Source organism: Ambystoma mexicanum, chromosome 12, assembly GCF_040938575.1.
Source record: "Ambystoma mexicanum isolate Mex_15411 chromosome 12, UKY_AmexF1_1, whole genome shotgun sequence".
Taxonomy (NCBI): domain Eukaryota; kingdom Metazoa; phylum Chordata; class Amphibia; order Caudata; family Ambystomatidae; genus Ambystoma; species Ambystoma mexicanum.
This window is the reverse complement of record NC_090936.1, coordinates 369,503,406-369,521,428: the sequence shown is the minus strand read 5'-3', so window position 1 is coordinate 369,521,428 and position 18,023 is coordinate 369,503,406. Positions and strand designations below refer to the sequence as shown.

General features: G+C 47.8%; 1 protein-coding gene across 1 annotated transcript in view; it reads left to right on the top strand.

The window, feature by feature from the left end:
- The window catches only part of LOC138513547 (poly(U)-specific endoribonuclease-like), a 524,415-nt gene that overhangs the window by 113,640 nt on the left and 392,752 nt on the right, over nt 1–18,023 (top strand). Inside the window, exon 2 of the mRNA XM_069628493.1 lies at nt 3,273–3,372. Coding sequence (XP_069484594.1) covers nt 3,273–3,372 — 100 coding nt within the window. The remainder of the gene's footprint in view (nt 1–3,272; nt 3,373–18,023) is intronic.

Sequence of the window (18,023 nt, the reverse complement as noted above, 5' to 3'; positions counted from 1 at the left end):
AGACCCATCATGGACTTGCGCGGTTTGAACAAACTCCTCAGAAAGGACAAGTTCAAGATGGTTACTCTCTCTCAAGTCCTCCAGGCCCTTCAGCTTCAGGACTGGTTGGTGTCACTCGACCTCAAGGATGCTTACTTCCATGTGCCGATCCATCCCAAGCACAAGAAGTACCTGAGGTTCGCGGTTGGCGACTCGCACTTTCAGTTTCGGGTCCTGCCGTTCGGATTGACCTCCGCCCCGAGGGTTTTCACCAAGCTCATGGTGGTGGTGGCAGCGCATCTCAGGCAAGGGGTGATTCACGTCTACCCCTACCTGGACGATTGGTTGATCAGGGGGAGCTCTCCCGAGCAAGTCCTGGATCATCTGTCCGTCACCTGCCACTCCCTTCACAGGCTGGGCTTCTCCCTCAATTTAAAGAAGTCCCATTTGACGCCAACACAGCGGCTCCAGTACATCGGAGCAGTGCTCGACACTTCCCTGGGGCAGTGTTTTCCTCCCCAGGTGAGGGCTCTTCACGTTCAGCAGATGGTGCACAAGTTTCAGCATGCCCAGACGCTCCCAGCGTTCGAGATCTTGAGGTTGCTCGGCCTCATGGCATCCTGCATTCTTCTGGTGCCAGAGGCTCGCCTGCAGATGAGATCTTTGCAGTGGGCACTCAAGACGCAATGGTCGCAGTCCTCCGGCAGGATGTCGGACCCGGTTCAGGTGCCGCCCTCGGTCGCCCGGGACCTTCTGTGGTGGGCTGTCGAAGGCAACTTGATGAAGGGGGCTCCATTTTGGCTTCCCTGGCCGGAGGTGACTATCGTGACGGATGCATCCCTCACGGGATGGGGAGCTCATGCCAACGGGCTGACAGTCAGCGGTCGTTGGTCTCCGTCGGAGTCCAGACTCCATATCAATCTGTTGGAGCTGAGGGCCGTCAGGCTAGCCCTGAAGGCTTTTCTGCCGACTGTGCGAGGAAAGAGTGTCCTGATCCTGACGGACAACACAGTGGCCATGCACTACCTCAACAAAAAGGGGGGGGCAGGGTCACTTCCTCTGTGCAGCTCGAGTTCTGGGCCATCCAGCAGGAAGTTTCGATCTCGGCAGTTCATCTGGCCGGAGACGAAAACGTGACGGCGGACGCTCTGAGCAGGCAGAGCGCGATCTCTCACGAGTGGGAGTTGGCTCAGGAGATTCTCCTGGAGATCTTCGCCCTTTTGGGGACCCCTCAAGTGGATCTCTTCGCCTCCAGTGTCAACCGGAAGTGCGAAAGGTTTTGCTCGCGGGAATTTCCTCCAAAAGGAGCCTTAGGAGACGCGTTCGTGGTGGAGTGGTCATTCCCGCTGCTGTACGCGTTTCCTCCAGTCCCTGTCATCCCGCAAGTGCTGCGGAGGTTACGGAAGTTCGGTTCCCGGATGATCCTCATTGCTCCGGCGTGGGCTCGGAGGACGTGGTACCCGGACCTTCTCGACTTGTCCATCTGCCCTCCACGTCGTCTTCCCTACCGAGACGATCTGCTCTCACGGGAGGGGGGTCAGGTTCTCCATCCAGAGATCAGATCCCTCAACCTTCACGCTTGGCTTCTGAAAGGTTGAGGTATAAGGATTGGGACCTCCCTGAAGACGTGATGGAGGTGTTGCTTTCGGCCCGAAGGCCAGCAACAAAGTCTCTGTACCGTTGCCGTTGGCGTAAGTTCTGCGACTGGTGCAGAGTTCAGAATGTGGATCCTTTTGCATGTGACATCCCCATGGTTCTGTCCTTTTTACTTTCTTTGGCCCACAGAGGCTTGCAAGTGGGTACCATTAAAGGTTACCTGGCGGCGCTGTCCATCTTTAAGCGCTCGTCTGAAGAGTGTTCTTACTTTAAAATCCCTTTAATTTCACAGTTTCTGAAAGGGCTCACTAATGTGTTCCCTCCGTCTCCTTTCCTGGTGCACGGTTGGGATTTAAACCTTGTTCTTAAGTTTCTTATGGGTGCTCCGTTTGAGCCTTTACATTCTTGCCCTTTGAGGCTGTTAACTCTGAAAACTGTGTTTTTAGTTGGGGTTACTTCCGCTCGCAGAGTGAGTGAGTTACAGGCACTTTCAGTTAAGCCACCCTTCACTGTATTTCACAAGGACAGTGTTGTCCTTAGAGTTCGTCCTTCTTTTCTTCCGAAGGTAGTGACGGAATTTCATTTGGCCCAGAAGGTTGTTCTTCCGGCATTCTATCCTCCTCCGCATCCTGGTAAGGAAGAGGAGAGCTCCATAGGCTTGATCCTAGGAGAGCTTTAAGCTTTTATGTTTCACGCATGTCCCGGGTCAGAGTGGACGATCAACTCTTTATTGGTTACGCTGGAAAGCATTTGGGGCAAGCTGTGACGAAACAGACTTTGTCTCGCTGGATTATTTTGGCCATCTCGGAGTGCTACCGCTTGGCGGGTAAGGACCCACCGGCTGGCTTGCGGGCCCATTCTACCAGGGGTATGGCTGCATCTACTTCCCTGCAGAGGGGTGTTCCTATTCGCAACATCTGTGATGCAGCCACCTGGGCCTCAGTACATACATTTGTACGTCACTATTCCCTCGATTCCATCCGAGCACAGGATCTGGCCTTTGGCAAGGCGGTCCTTTGCTCTGCTATTTGATTGGCTATTCTAAATTTTGATTCTAAATTCTTTCCCTCCTCCTTGCTCTGGTACTGCTTTGGGAGTCTGTCATAGATATGGAATATGTCGGAGGACCCAATCCCCTCGAAGAACAAGTTACTTTCTTACCTGGTAACGTTCTTTCGATGGAATGGTCCGACAACGTATTCCATATCGCTCCCGCCCTACCTTGCCCGCTGCAGAATTTCTTTTGCGATTGCAGCTTACGTTCCGCAAGGCTTTGTGTCTGACTGGCAGTTGACTAATGTCACACGTTCTGGGGGAAAAAACTACAACTGAGGCTACGGCGTCGTGCGTCCTACTTATCACATCGGATGACGTCGGACGTCGGAGGAGGTCCTCGACGACAGCGCATCGACGTCATCGACGCAGGACGCAGATGCCGAAAAAAAAAAAAAAGTTTCCGAAGCAGCACAGCTGTGGTGATTACATGTCATAGAAATGGAATACGTCGTCGGACCATCCCATCGAAAGAACGTTACCAGGTAAGAAAGTAACTTGTTCTTCACCATCCTACCTGTTGGTGGTATTATTACAGAGGGTAAACTTACTTTGGTATTGGTGAAAAATCAGGAGTGCATTAATAAGTGATAATTACTCTTATTATTTTATGATACTAAAAATGTGTACCTGTCTCCTTTTAGGCAGAATTTAAATCATGAACTGTCAAAACTTTTTAATGGACTTTGGGATGCTGATGTCAATCGTTTCACACCTGGAAAAGATTATAGGATATCTTTACAGGTAATTTCTCTGAGAGTTAATGGTTTATTTGTATCTGTAAAATGCTACTGTTGTAATAAAAATCCATAATCAAGTGTTCCCTCAGCCCCTAGATTTATATCTGTTCCTTGCGCTGATTTCCTGATAAAAACAAGGATTGATAATGCCAACCGTTTTATCCAACTTTCTTAGACTACTCACTCTTGACATGGGGACATGGGGCAGTATGAAAACTGTAAGGTCAAGTGATTTCATTTGACTACTGTATAAGGTAGAGTTCCCACCTTAAAATGTGCTGATCCAGGCATGTTTTCTGGGTACAAGAACATATACTAATAGGTAATTGCGAATTAGCAACTTTAAACCGGCGGTTCCCATTGCACAGTGAGTGAATGTATTCTTGTCATCTAAACATTCATTAAGTGGCCATCGTCTTGTTTCTCAATAAATGAGCTGTATCCAATGAACTATCAAAATATCTTATTCACGCTTGACCTTTGTTACATGAATATCTTTGGTAATTATTGGTCCCAATTTTTTGTTGACGATGGTTAAAAAAAGCCCTAGTGATTTTTTTAGAAGAGAATATCCCTTTCACACTACAAGGGAAGAGGCGGGTGGTAATGGTCAGTAATAGCCTATCAGTCCACGCCAGGGTCTCAGCGAGGCGTGAAAGCCTTTTGCAACCTGGGGTTTATCCAGGGTGAAAATAGTTTAGTTTTCCCCTTGTGAGATTCTCATTGCTTGCGCAGCCAATCTCTCGAGGTGGTGGGGAGGGTCTGAATGGGGGAAAAAAAAGATGAGCATTTCCATGGTGGCTGCTGGGATTGGAAGGAGCGCGGGGACCGGAGCTCAAAGCTCTGGACTCGCAGGTAAATTGGGGGAGGCGGTTTGGTTGGTTTTGGGGGTTGGGGAGGCACGGAAGCATCGGGGAGAGGCCACATAGAAAAAAATAAATGGCGCCACCCCGGGTAGGGCTGCAGTGGCTGGCACAGCAGGCGGAGAATGTATACTCTCACCCGCTGTTCCAGCAACCTGATTGGTTAATTTGTAACAGGGATTTGTTACTGTACTAACTGGGACATTTGCACAGTACCACCTTTCAAAAGGTAAATACTTTAATGACCTTGATTATTTCAGAATATAATACAAATGCAGTCAAGGGTTGTTATTGGAAACTGCTATCCCAGCATTGGAGATGAGAGTGGAGGGTACGGGTTTGGTGGCCCTCCACCTGCATAAAAGCAAGCCAGATTACCCACAGCAGTGAAGCCCGGTTAAGTGTGGCTGTTGGATGTCGTAGGCTACTTGAAGCAGGAGGTCTGTTTGTTCTGGAGGCGCTGTGGTCTGCCGTTAGCAGGTTAATTGGAATGCACCTGTAGTCCGCAGTTTTGAGTTTTGATGGGACAAAAATGCATTCAAACTCGTAGTCGCAGGGTTGAGCAGCCTTTCCCGTTTACTGGTCTTTACTTTGTATGACTCTCCCCCAGCGTGTGGGAGTACCTCTGTTTCTGTAAAATCTATAGCATATACAGCTTCCATAATCTACTATTAGCTGTGAGGAAGGGGAGACTGACTAAGGCGTTGGGCCCTTTAGCGGTCGAGCGTGCCTGGCTTGGGGCTTGTTGTTGTCGCACACAGCTTACCACTCACTACTTTTGATAGTGAACTTAATTTGACTTAAGATGCGAAGGGGTTTCCCCTGGCTCAAAGAGATGTATTTCATTTTATTTAACTCCTTTTTAAGTAACATTTCTGCAGTGGGAATAAGGTCACGAGGATTTAAGGACCTAATGTTTTATGTGTTTTCTTTTTTCTGCTTAAATTGTGTTTGTGTTATTTCAGTAGGTTCAAGCTAGTATTTTACTTGCCAATTGTTAACAGGTCGTCTGCCCTTATGCACCCACTCACTGACTGAGCTGGAATTTGCAGCCACATATTGCACCACATTGCATCCCACCGCACCACATTGAGGTCATGTCGAAAAGGAAGGCAGTTGCCCTGGCCTCCCCAGGGAGAGGGTCTAAACAATTATACAAAATGTGTAAACCTATCGACGAAGTAAATGTTCTGCACTCCGAGATCAGTGAGTTATGACAGTGAGGATTGTGATGTGGCGCCAACACTAAGGTTGGTCTCCTCTAACTGTGTCATCATGGAGGCCGATGAAAACATAATGGGGATAGGAGAAATTACATTAAGTGTTTAAAAACCCCTCGGCTAATAAATTGGGCACGGTGGGCGGTCTGCAGAAGGAGTCACTGGGGTTGCATGTAATTTGAACGAATCCAAAATAACGACAGTAATAAATAATTTAAAAAATGCACGGATACCTATGTAAATGTGCAAATCTAACGACTCCAAAACGATGAACACGAATAATTACAGATGGTTGCCAGCTAGCTAGAATAAAAAAGCCAAAACGGAAGCAAAACCATTAACATGACCCGCTGACGGAACTTGACTCATTCTAAGCCACAGTTAGGCTGCTTGAATGCTAAGAACTTGGTATCAGGTCCCCACGACTCCATTGTGCACACCGCCCACGCCTTGAAGTGTACTGGGAAGCTATACAATGCCCAAGGGGGCTACGTCTAAAATAGGGAAAGGCACCATCGAAAGGTACACAACATCTACACCCAAAACAAGTGACGCAAGCACTTCTAGCTCCGGATCAGCAATGCAGAATGCAACAGGGGCTACATCTGCTACTATGGACCCTCAAGCAGTCTTTGCCTCGATGCAACAAGGCTTCGCAGCCTTGAATGACAGGCTTGATGACATTGGGGAAAAGATGAACACGTGTGCACTCCTAACTAGTTCAGGAATAAACCTTTTTAGTAGTCTTTAGACTGATAGTAAGGTGCAGAGAAGAGAGACGCAACCCTGACACTAGGTTGTGGGTTTAGGAAAACTGAAAGAGTGAGGGTACCCACAGGTTGTGGACCCCTCGCGTCCCCTGCACACTCAAGATTACTGCCAATAGACAGTCAAAAGGTATATATTTCATAGAAAAATTCTATGTAGCGATATAGATCGATCTGTTAGGGAGAAATTCTTTAGAAAAGAGAACAGTTCTAGTGGTAAATCTTTTGATAGTGTAATGAATATTAGGTCTATCTACAAAGTAGGCATTAGTGGTAATGTTTCCACAGATTGTTATCTTTTATCAATGTTTAAAGCAAATTGTCTTCACTGTTATTTCTAAAAAACAAATACTTGTTTATTCACAAATATTATTCATTTTGTGGTTGCACAGTTTCACGTATTAGTACACATCGTCACTTATAAACAAGTAACTCAAATAAAATACAGAAATGTGCAAATATGTAACAATCTCTGTTAAATCTCGTAGGTAATGGTACATAACACTTTATCGTGTTTCGGGAAAAAATCCCTTCATCAGGAGTGGGTATTAGGGTTCTCAAAATCTATTAAAGTCCATAGAGCTTCTTTCTCTAAGCTTCCGTGTGGATGTTAGCGGGATATCTATAAGAGAAATCATAATTCTCAAACTGTATGCAGTTCACATTCCACAGCTATTATTCTATAAATGAGTCTGCCATACATTGTAGTCTGTCATACATTGTAGCATTTCCTACCTCGCTATGTTGCCCCGAGGTTGTCTTTAATGCTGAAATGCCAGCAGTTTATTCAGAGTTCCTTTGTGGTGGGTCACCTATAAAAAAAGTGAGTCTCCTTAATATTTAAGCATTTTAGACATATTTGCTGAAATATCATAGAGGGAATAAGGGAGGAAAAGATGTACCTTCATTATCTTGATTTCTAGGATTCCTGCTAAGTAGTATGGGTAACACGGGTTCCGATTGTTCAGGGTATCCCAGAGGCTATAGAAAGTAAAAAACCAAAAAACCAATTGTGGTTCTAGTTGCATATAAATTCAGGGTTTATGCAGAGTAAATGGATCATCAGTGGTTAATTTGTTAGGGCAGTTTACCTGCCAGTAGGTTGCCATACGTTAATCACTATTCCCAAAAAGGGAGGTGTTCTAGTTTCCAACCAGTCTCTTAAGGTTGTTTGGTAGTCCAAGGACTTCCAGAGGAATGACGCTCTGTGAAATGGTCAGTCTCCTAATATGGGGAGACAAAAGGTAATGGGAATGACAGTAAATACTTCTGTTATTTGTAGTGTACTGGGATTAAAGAATAGTTAGAGTCCCGCTGTCTGGCTTACCTTTTATGATTCACTCTCAGTATAGGGCTATGGCTCCTTCTCAGGGGGAATCGCTAGTTTTTCCTGAGTCCTGCTGCATTGTTGACTCGCGAATGTGAGTATAAAAATGGCCGCCAACGTCAAGAACGCGATGACGTCACACGTGCCCGTCACCTGTAAACATGTGACGTCACTACGTGATCGCGTCGCGTGACTTGGTCACGCTACCAGACGTAGTGGAGCTGTACTGGAATTTTAGCGTAGACCCATCTTGAAATGGACGTAGTCTAGTATATCATTAAATTGTATTAAAACATTTTTTGTAAAGAAGTACAATTTATTCCTGGTGCTAATTAATGGTGTTTACTGATTGAGTTTTAGAGGCAGGACCATCCAATACAGGATGACAATACCACAGTGAATAATTGAAGAGATCTAAAGGAAAATAGCAAGCAGTAATGCCAGATGGGTTACAGTGTCAATCCCTTGTCAATGGGAGTTGGACAGAGGAGTTAATGGATGTTATGTTATAGCTCGTCAATGTTCGAGACGGCTACCACTATAGGGTCCCTCCATGGGAAAAGGTGTCAGGCCGAGCGTTTATTCGAAAAAGAGCTGGTCAAGGTCCATCTAGGGTAAGTAAGTACATGGAAATAACAATAGTGACTAGCACTTTAAGGCTTGATGACATTAACACAAATGTGACCACGATTAGAAACCAGCTTGAGAAAGCCACAAACGCATCACAGAGGCGGAGACCCGGATCAGCAATACGGAAGAGGCGATTGAAGCACTACGTATCACTATGACGGAAATGGCCAAAGACCTGGGAACAGTGAAGCTGAAGTGCGAGGATTTGGAAGCTAGATCCCGATGCAACAATGTGCGCATAGTGGGTGTTCCCGAAGATGCCCTGAAAAGTCTGAAGGAAATAGTGGTCGAGGGACTGCTCAGACTTCCTGGTCTTCGATGTTTGTCATTGAAAGAGCGCACAGATCTATTGCTCCCTGCCCTAAACCGGGCACCTACCCTAGACCTATTATAGCCAGGCTGATGAACTATAGGGACAGGGACCTGGCACTCAGAGAAGCTAGAGACAAGCAAGAACTAAAACTGGGCTCAAGCATCATCCGAATTGTTCCAGATTACACATTGGCAGTAGAACAAGAACGGTGCTCGTTCACGGGCGTCGAGCGGATGCAATGCGATGCTATACCCCGCCAGGCTTCGTCTGCAGCTCAATAACAAGACCTACCTTTTTTACCTTCCCTGAGGAAGCAGCCTCCTTTGTAGAAACTAGCATCCCGATACTGACTAAACAGATTGCCGGCGCCTTCGTAGAAAGCTGCAGCGCCCCAATATAGCCCGGATGAGACGGCACGAACAACTGACGCATACCATATTTAAGGATATCAACTATAAGGCTGTAATAGCAGATGTCTGGTATACGTCTCATGCAAACATATTGCTGCCTGCGATGCACTGTTATAGCACTGAATGCCACTGTTCATTATGTGTACTAGAAACACATGTGTGAGCCCCCTTTGGGCAGTCATGTTATTCTCCTATGTCTCGGGAGCCGCGGAAGCGCTCCCTCATGCAGGTGCACGGTTTTGTTAAGAGGGAAAGAGTTTGGGAGGGTGGGGAATGCATAGTTGAAGTTCGGGGAACTATGAGGGTGGGGGCGGGGGGAGGCGAGAACTGATGGGGAGTTAAAGTTCAAAATGCACAGACATGCATACATTTGTTAATAGGTAATAATGCAGGTCACTTGACAGGTATGGGTCCTATACAAAACAGCGCAGAGTATGGCTGAGGAAGGTTTCGGGGGGGACTTAAATTGATAAGTTGGAACATGAGACTGGGGATGCCAGTGAAATCACAAAAAATAATGGGGTATATTAATAGATCTGGTGTTAAGATCGCATTCCTCCAGGAGACACATATGCTGAGGCACCAAGCAGACAAGATTGCACCCGGGTGGGGCAGCAACCGCTTCTCCACGTCCTATTCAAGTCGGGCACGGGGGGGCACTCACGTTAATACACAAAACAGTGCCATACACGCATATAGCGGCAGAGTGTGATCCTGAAGGGAGGTTTGTGATTGTGCATGGGAAACTGTCCGAAGTAGAGGTACTCCTCATTAATCTCTATTGTCCTAACACGGACAAGCCCAACTACTATACCAAAATATTTCAAATGTGAGCCAAATACCCAACTGCTCACATAATTATGGGTGGGAATTTCAACACGATATTGAACACTCATCTAGACCGCACGTCCAACAGCCCTAGGTCCCTCACCCAAGCTGCGCGCACTATACACATGCACATGACAGACCTGGACTTGCGCGATGTATGGCGTTCCCTACAAGGAGAAAAGCGACCATACACCTTTTACTCATCAGTGCATGACATGCACTCGAGGATTGATATATGGCTGGTATCTCAGGACGTTCTGGGGTGGGTGTCCGAGGCGACCATATTATCTAGAACATTTTCGGACTACTCTCTGGTGGTGCTGAACCTACATATTCCTAAAATCTCCCCTAGAAGACCTCCTTGAAGGTTCAAGGCCGCAGCTCCATTAGATCACGTGTATAACACTAATTTGACCCAACGCATTGACAAATAATTCGAAAAAATGAGGGTACGGTAGAGAGCCAATCGACTCTATGGCAAGCATCTAAGGTATATATAAGGGGAATCACCATGTCAACAGAGCTGGGAGTGCTGAAAGACATTGGCAGAGAACTCGGGAGGCTTGAGGGGGACATAGCCCAACTGCAAGAACAATACGCCATAAACCCAATGGCGCAACCCAAACTAAATATTAAGAATCAATTAGAGAAGTATACTGAGGCAGCTGAACGGGAAATCCACTATTTTGACCAGCCCTTGGCCACTAGATGGTACGGGGAACAATACCGACCAGGCAGACTCTTAGCCCGGATGGTGAGAGGGGAACGGGGAAACTCCAACATCCCACGTATAACACGCCCAGATGCCACGGTTGTTACCGATCAAGAGGAAGTAAGAGAGGTCTTTTATGATTTCTACGCTAGCCTGTACTCTCCGCAAAGTGTAGAAACGTAAGAGGAAATAGATGGATAGTTAGCCGTGATACCCACCACACTATTATCACCAGAGACTAGGGAGGCACTAGAAAATCCCTTGACCCATGCAGAGATAGCCAAAGCTATCAAATCCCTACCAAATGGAAATGCTCCAGGATCTGACGGTCTAGGGGCCGAATTCTACAAAGAATTTGCCGCAATCATGGTGCCTGACTCCTGGCTGTCTGGTCCGAGGCCCTAGAAACTGGTGAGCTACCCGAAACTACACGAGAAGCAATCATCACCTTGCTGTAAAAACCAGGAAGCACCCCGAAGAATGTGGCTCTTACAGACCTCTCTCACTAATTAACACAGACGCAAAGATATTCGCTAAGATATTGGCTACACGACTGAACCCCCTGATGCCACACATGATCTATGAAGATCAAGCCGGCTTTGTACTAGGCAGGTCCACAGCAACTAATATCCGCCGCTGTTACAACATTCTCGCATCGATACCTCAAGGCACTCAGGGGGTGGCAATAGCACTTGATACGGTCTACTGGCCCTTCCTATTTAGGGTTCTCGATAACTATGGGTTTGGGCCGAATTTTGTGAGATGGGTGCGGATATTGTATACAAAATCTTATGCCAGAATTTGTATTAATGGGATCCTATCAGCGGTCTTGGAACTGGCTGGTGGGACCAGACAGGGCTGCCCATTGTCCCCTTTACTGTTTGCGCTGGTTATAGAACTCCTTGCAGATCTTTTGAGAGCTCGGAGCAGCAGGATGGGAATTCCAATAGCTGGTAGGATAGAAATCATCACTCTATATGCAGATGACATAATGCTGTATTTAAAGAACCCTGAGACCACCCTTCGCAGGGTGATTCAATTAGTCAAGGAATTCGGGGAACACTCCGGATTAAATCTGAACTCGACTAAATCTGAAATCTTTCCACTCACCGATACCACTCAAAAACCTACAGAACTATATGGACTCATATGGTCCTCTACAAAGGTGAAATACCTGGGCGCACAACACACAAACCGTCCGTTCCTTAAACTATGCAACAATCGCAGATGCACGGGGCTTGGCTAGAGAGCCATGTGAGAGGTCGTGATTCCAAGAGCTCCTGCTGATCCTTAATAATCCTTAAAAAAAGCCATGAATACAGACTGCAGAGAAGTGCAATACTGAAAAGCCAAGTGTACGAAGGTGCAAGGACTGAGGTGTGAGTGTAAATAGTGATCCAACACGTTTTCTGACAAACGCGAGCGAAAGCAGCAGCGGAGCATCTATGCAGGGAAAGAAAAGGAAGATGGCGATCAGGTGGAACAAAGGACTGGAGCCATGACGCTGATCAAGACGAATAAAGAAGCAGGACAGCTGTGACATGCTCGAGGAGTGATTAGACCTTGGCGAGCTCGGCGGATGTAATCGCGAGGCTGGGGGAAGGAAACCAACATTTCTGCATGCAAGTACCGAACGCAAGGGCCCCTGCACTGGAGAGACCGCATATAGCTGTGATGCTGGAGAGCCCGGGACTAAATGCCGTCGCTAGAAACCAGTGCCGGAAGAGTTCGGGGGTGCTGGATGGTGCGTCCCCTTTGAAAAGCCAAGCGAGCACAACGAAGATAGAACGGGAGCCCCGCAACGACAATGCAATATTGTAGCCCGTGATATGGTTACAAAGTTTCTGCACGCCTCTGCATGGCCGCTGGCGCGCATATTTGCCTCATGAACAATAAAGACACGATACCGTGTACAAATGGTGGGACATTGTGAAGAGAGACACACAAGGTGAGCACCGTCGGTAGGGGCACGTCAAAGACCTGCATATAAAGTAGATTCACTAGCGCCGACATTTATGACACGAAGCTGGCACAGACAAAGCACAGGCGGCGCCTTCAAAATAAAAGTCAGCATATGGGTGGAAGACTCCCACTCTCCGTTGGTGTGCGAGACGCACAATACTGGATGTAATAAAGACTCAAAGCACAGACGCGCGCAGGAAACCACTTCGTAAGATCACGGTGGCTGTAGCTGATTGAGGCCCGGAGGCGACCCGACCGAGACTTGAGAGCGTTGTGGGTTGCTCTGGTGCCGGACTGGCACAATCTAGTAAACTGCACTAGAACTACGAGCAAGTGCACAGTGCAGACCGTCAGGGGAAGTGGGCAGAAGTCCTTACAAGATTGGGCTAATACTAAACTGTGACCAAAACACGCAATCTGCCCACAAGACTGCAGCATGCATAAGAGCACTGCATAGCCCTCAGACCCCATAGGCAAAGTGCACATAGACACAACACGCCGCAAGAAGGGAGAACATGGTACCGGGGAGAGCCCAAATACTGCAGCACAACCGAATGCAAAAGGGGAAGCTGAGAACATAACCCATGTGACAGAAGGAGGAATAAAGCCCCGGAACGCTGCGCAACATAACACATAAGGGGATACAAACAATGTACCAGCTGCCAGTAGATCTACCACAAAAACCATACAAGGCAAGCACGCTGCACGTCCCGAAAAAAACTGGAGACGGTGGGGGGGGATGGGGGGGAGCTGCCAGCGTTGATAAATAAAGTGACCGGCACGCAATAACAACGGAGCACGGTGAGCTGAAGCTGGAAGCGCGCTCAGGCACAAACATAAGGGACCTAACGAAGGACACTGGCAGACGTGCCACAGCAGGGCCAAGAGGCGAGACAATTATGGAGCATGCCATGCTGAGGCTGGGAGCGGATCCATGCACAAGGACATAAGGATACCAATGTGAAGCACTGGTACACACATCAAAAAGAGGCCTTGCGGCACGCAAAGAAACAACGGGACAGACACAAGGCCAACATTGGACCACAAACCCTTAAGGGCGCACAAGTTGACACGGCCAAGTGAAGGCCGGCATACAGAGGCAATAGTGTTTGGCAGCGGCTAGGAGACGTGGGAGAGCACAACCCATTCGAGGGATTATACAAACAGTATAAGTGGACCCAAACCCAAGCCTTCCCCAGGTGCCACAGTTAAAAACACAACAAACCTAGTGAGCCAGAGACTACACTCCCGATAACCAGAACTAAGAGTCACAACAACATTGAGATGGCGAATAAACAGACGAAGACAAAAGGGAAAAAAACAACACTGGAGGAATACGCAAGAACACTGCAGCTGACGGAAAGGGGCAAGGAGCAAGGAGAACCCCCCCCCCGCAGACACTACCCCGGTGCGCAAAGATCAACAAATCCTGGAAGCAATTGCAGACCTGAAACTACCATGGGAAACTAAACTGGAGTCAGCCATGGTTGAACTTAAGGCAGCACTGGAACTTTGAGTTGGCGTAGTCCATGCGGAAGTTAATCTACTCGGAAAAGATGTCAGAGCGTTAGCAGAACGAACAGGCGAACTGGAAAAATAAGTGACTCCAAACACAGCTGCATGTGCGGCTCACACATCGGAGATCCACATCCTGAAACAACATGTGAGCAATCTGGAAAATAGAGCGGAGGAAGCGGAAGAACAGGCTCGGAGAAATAACATCCGTATTGTGGGACTACCGGAAGGCGCAGAGGTATCAAACCCAACAGACTATGGTGAGACGATGCTGCTGCAAGAAATAGGGGGAGAGGCGCTCACCCAAGGATTTGCAGTGTAAAGAGTGCACAGAGCCTTGACAAGGAGACCACCGCCAGGATCCCCCCCACCCCCAAGACCAATAATTGCCAAAATCCTGAATGATCAAGATAGGGATAAGATCCTAGAACACTTTCAAAAAGGAGGCATGATACAAAGAGCTTCATCGAACATTACAGCGTACCCGGATTACACACTCTTGGTGCAGAGACGACGAATGAACTATGGGTCATTGAAGAAAAGACTACGAGAGGCGGGCTACAAATATATGCTGATGTATCCGGCAAAACTGAAGGTCTATCACAAAAACAGAGCTCTGTTCTTCGACACCCCTGAGGACGCGACAGAGTGGCTGGATGCCCAGAACTGCCCATCGGAAACAGACAACCAGAAAGAAGATGGATCAGACAAGTAAGACAGTGCATGCAGTAATCGAGGTGCTGTAAAACCAGACACTGATACTTGAATATAGGCCAGGGCGAAGCTAGCTGGGATAGACAAAAGGCTGGTTAAATAAAGAGATATGACGGGGCATGGCGCACAAGCACAAAACTGCAGGAATCTTGATAAACTCTCTCTCAAACCCCCACAGATAGCTTAGTCAGGTTACCGACAGACCAGTAACCTCCTGCTGGGCTCCTAATAACGGCAACCCCGAGAAATGACCAAATGCGGGATAGCCTGAGATCTAGGGATGGACCTGGGCAACAGCTGGAAAAGGGATGGGTGGGGGTAGGGAAGGGAGTTGGGAAGTATGTAGTGCATTTAGTTGGGGAGATGGGGGGTGGAGGGGTAGTTGCGGGTGGTATGTTGTAATTAGACTTGGAACAAGCTCACAACCACGCCAAGCTATTCGAATGGAAAGGCACGGAGGCAGGAAGAAGGGTATGGATGACAATGGGAGACCTTAGAATAGTAACCTGGAATGTCAGAGGTCTCAACAGCGATCTGAAAAGAAACAAGGGGGTGGATGTACCTGAGAAGGCAAAAAGTAGACATAGCCTTATTGCAAGAAACCCACCTTACCAAAGAGAAACTAGAGGTGGTAAAGAAAAAAATGGAGGAGGACCACCATGGGAGCAACGTATTCGGCATATGCCAGGGGGGTAATCACCTGGGTGGGGCCACATGTGCCCTTGCAGTTGCTACAGGCCACGGAGGAACCGGACAGGAGGATGGTAGTGATCCGGGGGTTGTTAGAGAATGGAGAACTGTGCATTATAAATACTTATGCCCCTAACCAGGACATAGTGGCCTATTTTAAGACACTATATAGTAAAATCAGCCCCCACATAGGAGGCACGGTTTTATGGGGAGGGGACTTCAATTGCATGCTGAACTCCAAAATGGATAGGTCAGACGCTAAATTAAATAAGCCCACCCCGCAGCAAAAATGCTACAAGCTCTGCTGAGAGACTTCAGACTGGAAGATATATGGAGACCGCAACACCCGAATGATAGGCATTACTCACACTATGCTGCCCCACACAACCTTTATACGAGACTGCATTATATGTTCGCCGCTTCGGAATTTGCTGGGGAAATGACGGGCTCAGAATATAAGGTGAGAATATTATCGGACCACTCCCCCCCTGGTCCTGAAGTGGCGACATCCGCCCCCTAGAGCCAGGATCCCAACATGGCGGCTTAGAGCCGAGGCACTGAGGGATACTGCATTCCGAGAGGCCCTAAGAGAGGAGATAATTGGGTATTTTGAAAATAATATAGGAAGTGTGGAGTCAGAGGGAACCCTATGGGAGGCCTTCGAGGTGGTAGTGAGGGGGGCGGCCATATCAAAATCCAGAGGGCTCCAAGGAGGTATAGTGCGAGAGCTACAAGAGACAGAAAAGAAACTAGAAGCAATTATGAAAAGAGGGGGTACCTCACAGGAAGAAGCCGAACAGGCGAGCCAATTGCAACAGGCGTATAGTGGGCTCTGGGAGAGGCTATGCAACCTGAACTACAAAAAATACATTGCAAGACAACACGCAGAGGGTGTTAAACCGGGAAGGCTGCTTGCATGGCTATACAAGACCGAGACACCAAGACCAGCGGTTAGGGAGATAACGGGAGAAGCAGGCCAAGTCTGGAACACCCAAGAGAGTGTGAATGAGGGATTCCTTAGATTCTATAAACGCCTCTATGAAGATGTAGGGGAAACTGCAGAGCAAGAGATACAAGACATGCTAGAAGATATAGGACTACCGAAATTGAATGAGGAAGACAGAGAGCACCTGGATGCCCCAATCACAATAGAGGAGGTAGAGACAATGTTAATACATTTGCCCACGAGCAAAGCCCCTGGGACAGATGGCCTCCCTAGTGAATTTTATAAAATGTTTAGACCAGAAGTGCTCCCCCCCGCTACTGGCAATGTGAAACAAGGCCTACGAGAAAGGGACACTGCCGGAATCCCTGAGGGAGGCGATGATTATTCCACTTCCCAAACCTGACAAGCCAAGCATGGAATGTGGGTCATATAGACGCCTATCCATGCTAAACCAGGACAGTAAAATCCTCACAGCCGTGCTAGCGAATAGACTGAAGAGGATAATACACTCATACAACCCGACCAAACTGGATATGTCCCAGGCAGAAGCATATCCGATAACCACAGGAGGCTCCACCATATTATAGAACAGGCGGAGGGTGGCCCAAGTGAAATAGCAATAGTCTCGCTAGATGCAGTGAAGGCCTTTGTCTCAGTAAGGTGGCACTGGATGATGGCGGCATTGAGAGAATACGGGATGGGACCAGGGCACCTGCGGTGGGTGAAAATGGTGTATAGCTCCCCAACCGCCAGGATCAAAACGGGAGCGATCATTTCAGATAAGTGGCAACTTAGCAGAGGCTCGAGACAGGGCTGTCCATGGTCCCCGATGCTGTATATCCTCGAGCTAGAACCATTAACGATCTACTTGAGACAGCAATACGAAGAAATAGGGGTCTACACTAAGGGGGGACTGCACTTGATATCATTGTATGTGGATGATATGCTGCTGTATCTACGGTACCCAGAAGAGAACTTGCAATACATCCTGGAGGTGATGGAGCATTACGCGACTCTGTCGGGCATAGCGGTGAACCCCAAAAAATCATGCATGTTCCCCTTGGGGAGGTACAGGGGAGTCCCACGGGAGAATTTACCCATTTTGCAGATAGCCTGGGAGACCAAAACATTCAGGTACCTGGGGATCAACATATATCGTACGATTCAAGACGAGCATAAATATAACACGGTGAGAGCAGTGGAGGGAATCAAGAATAGCATGGGGTTCTGGGCAAAGCTCCCCCTAGCCATGGTGGGAAGGGCGGCCTTGCTTAAGATAGTAGTCCTACCTAGGCTATTACATTTTTTCGTAAACATTCCACACATGTTGCTCAAACGGTTCTTCATTAAACTCGAAAGCATATGTAGAGGCTTTTTGTGGCACAACTCCAGAAATAGAGTGGCCCTATGGAAACTACAGAACACGCATGACAAAGGGGGCATAAACCTGCCGAACTTTGAGAGGTACCATTTGGCAGGGCAGTTACAATCTGTCGCTAGGTGGCTGTCGGAAGATGAGACAGCAGAATCTAGATTACTGCAGGGTGAATGTGACTCTTATTTTGTAAAAGAATTGATATGGCTACTAAAACTAGAGTTACGGGGGAGACCAAGATTGCAGGAACTGGGCTGGCAGATATTGCACAAAGTGTGTCGAGCTATGGGAAATTCGACCCCATGCTCCCCGCAGGCGCCACTTGTGGCTCTATGCGGGGGGGATGAGCAATTGCAGAAAGGGATCCGCAAATACTGGGAGCC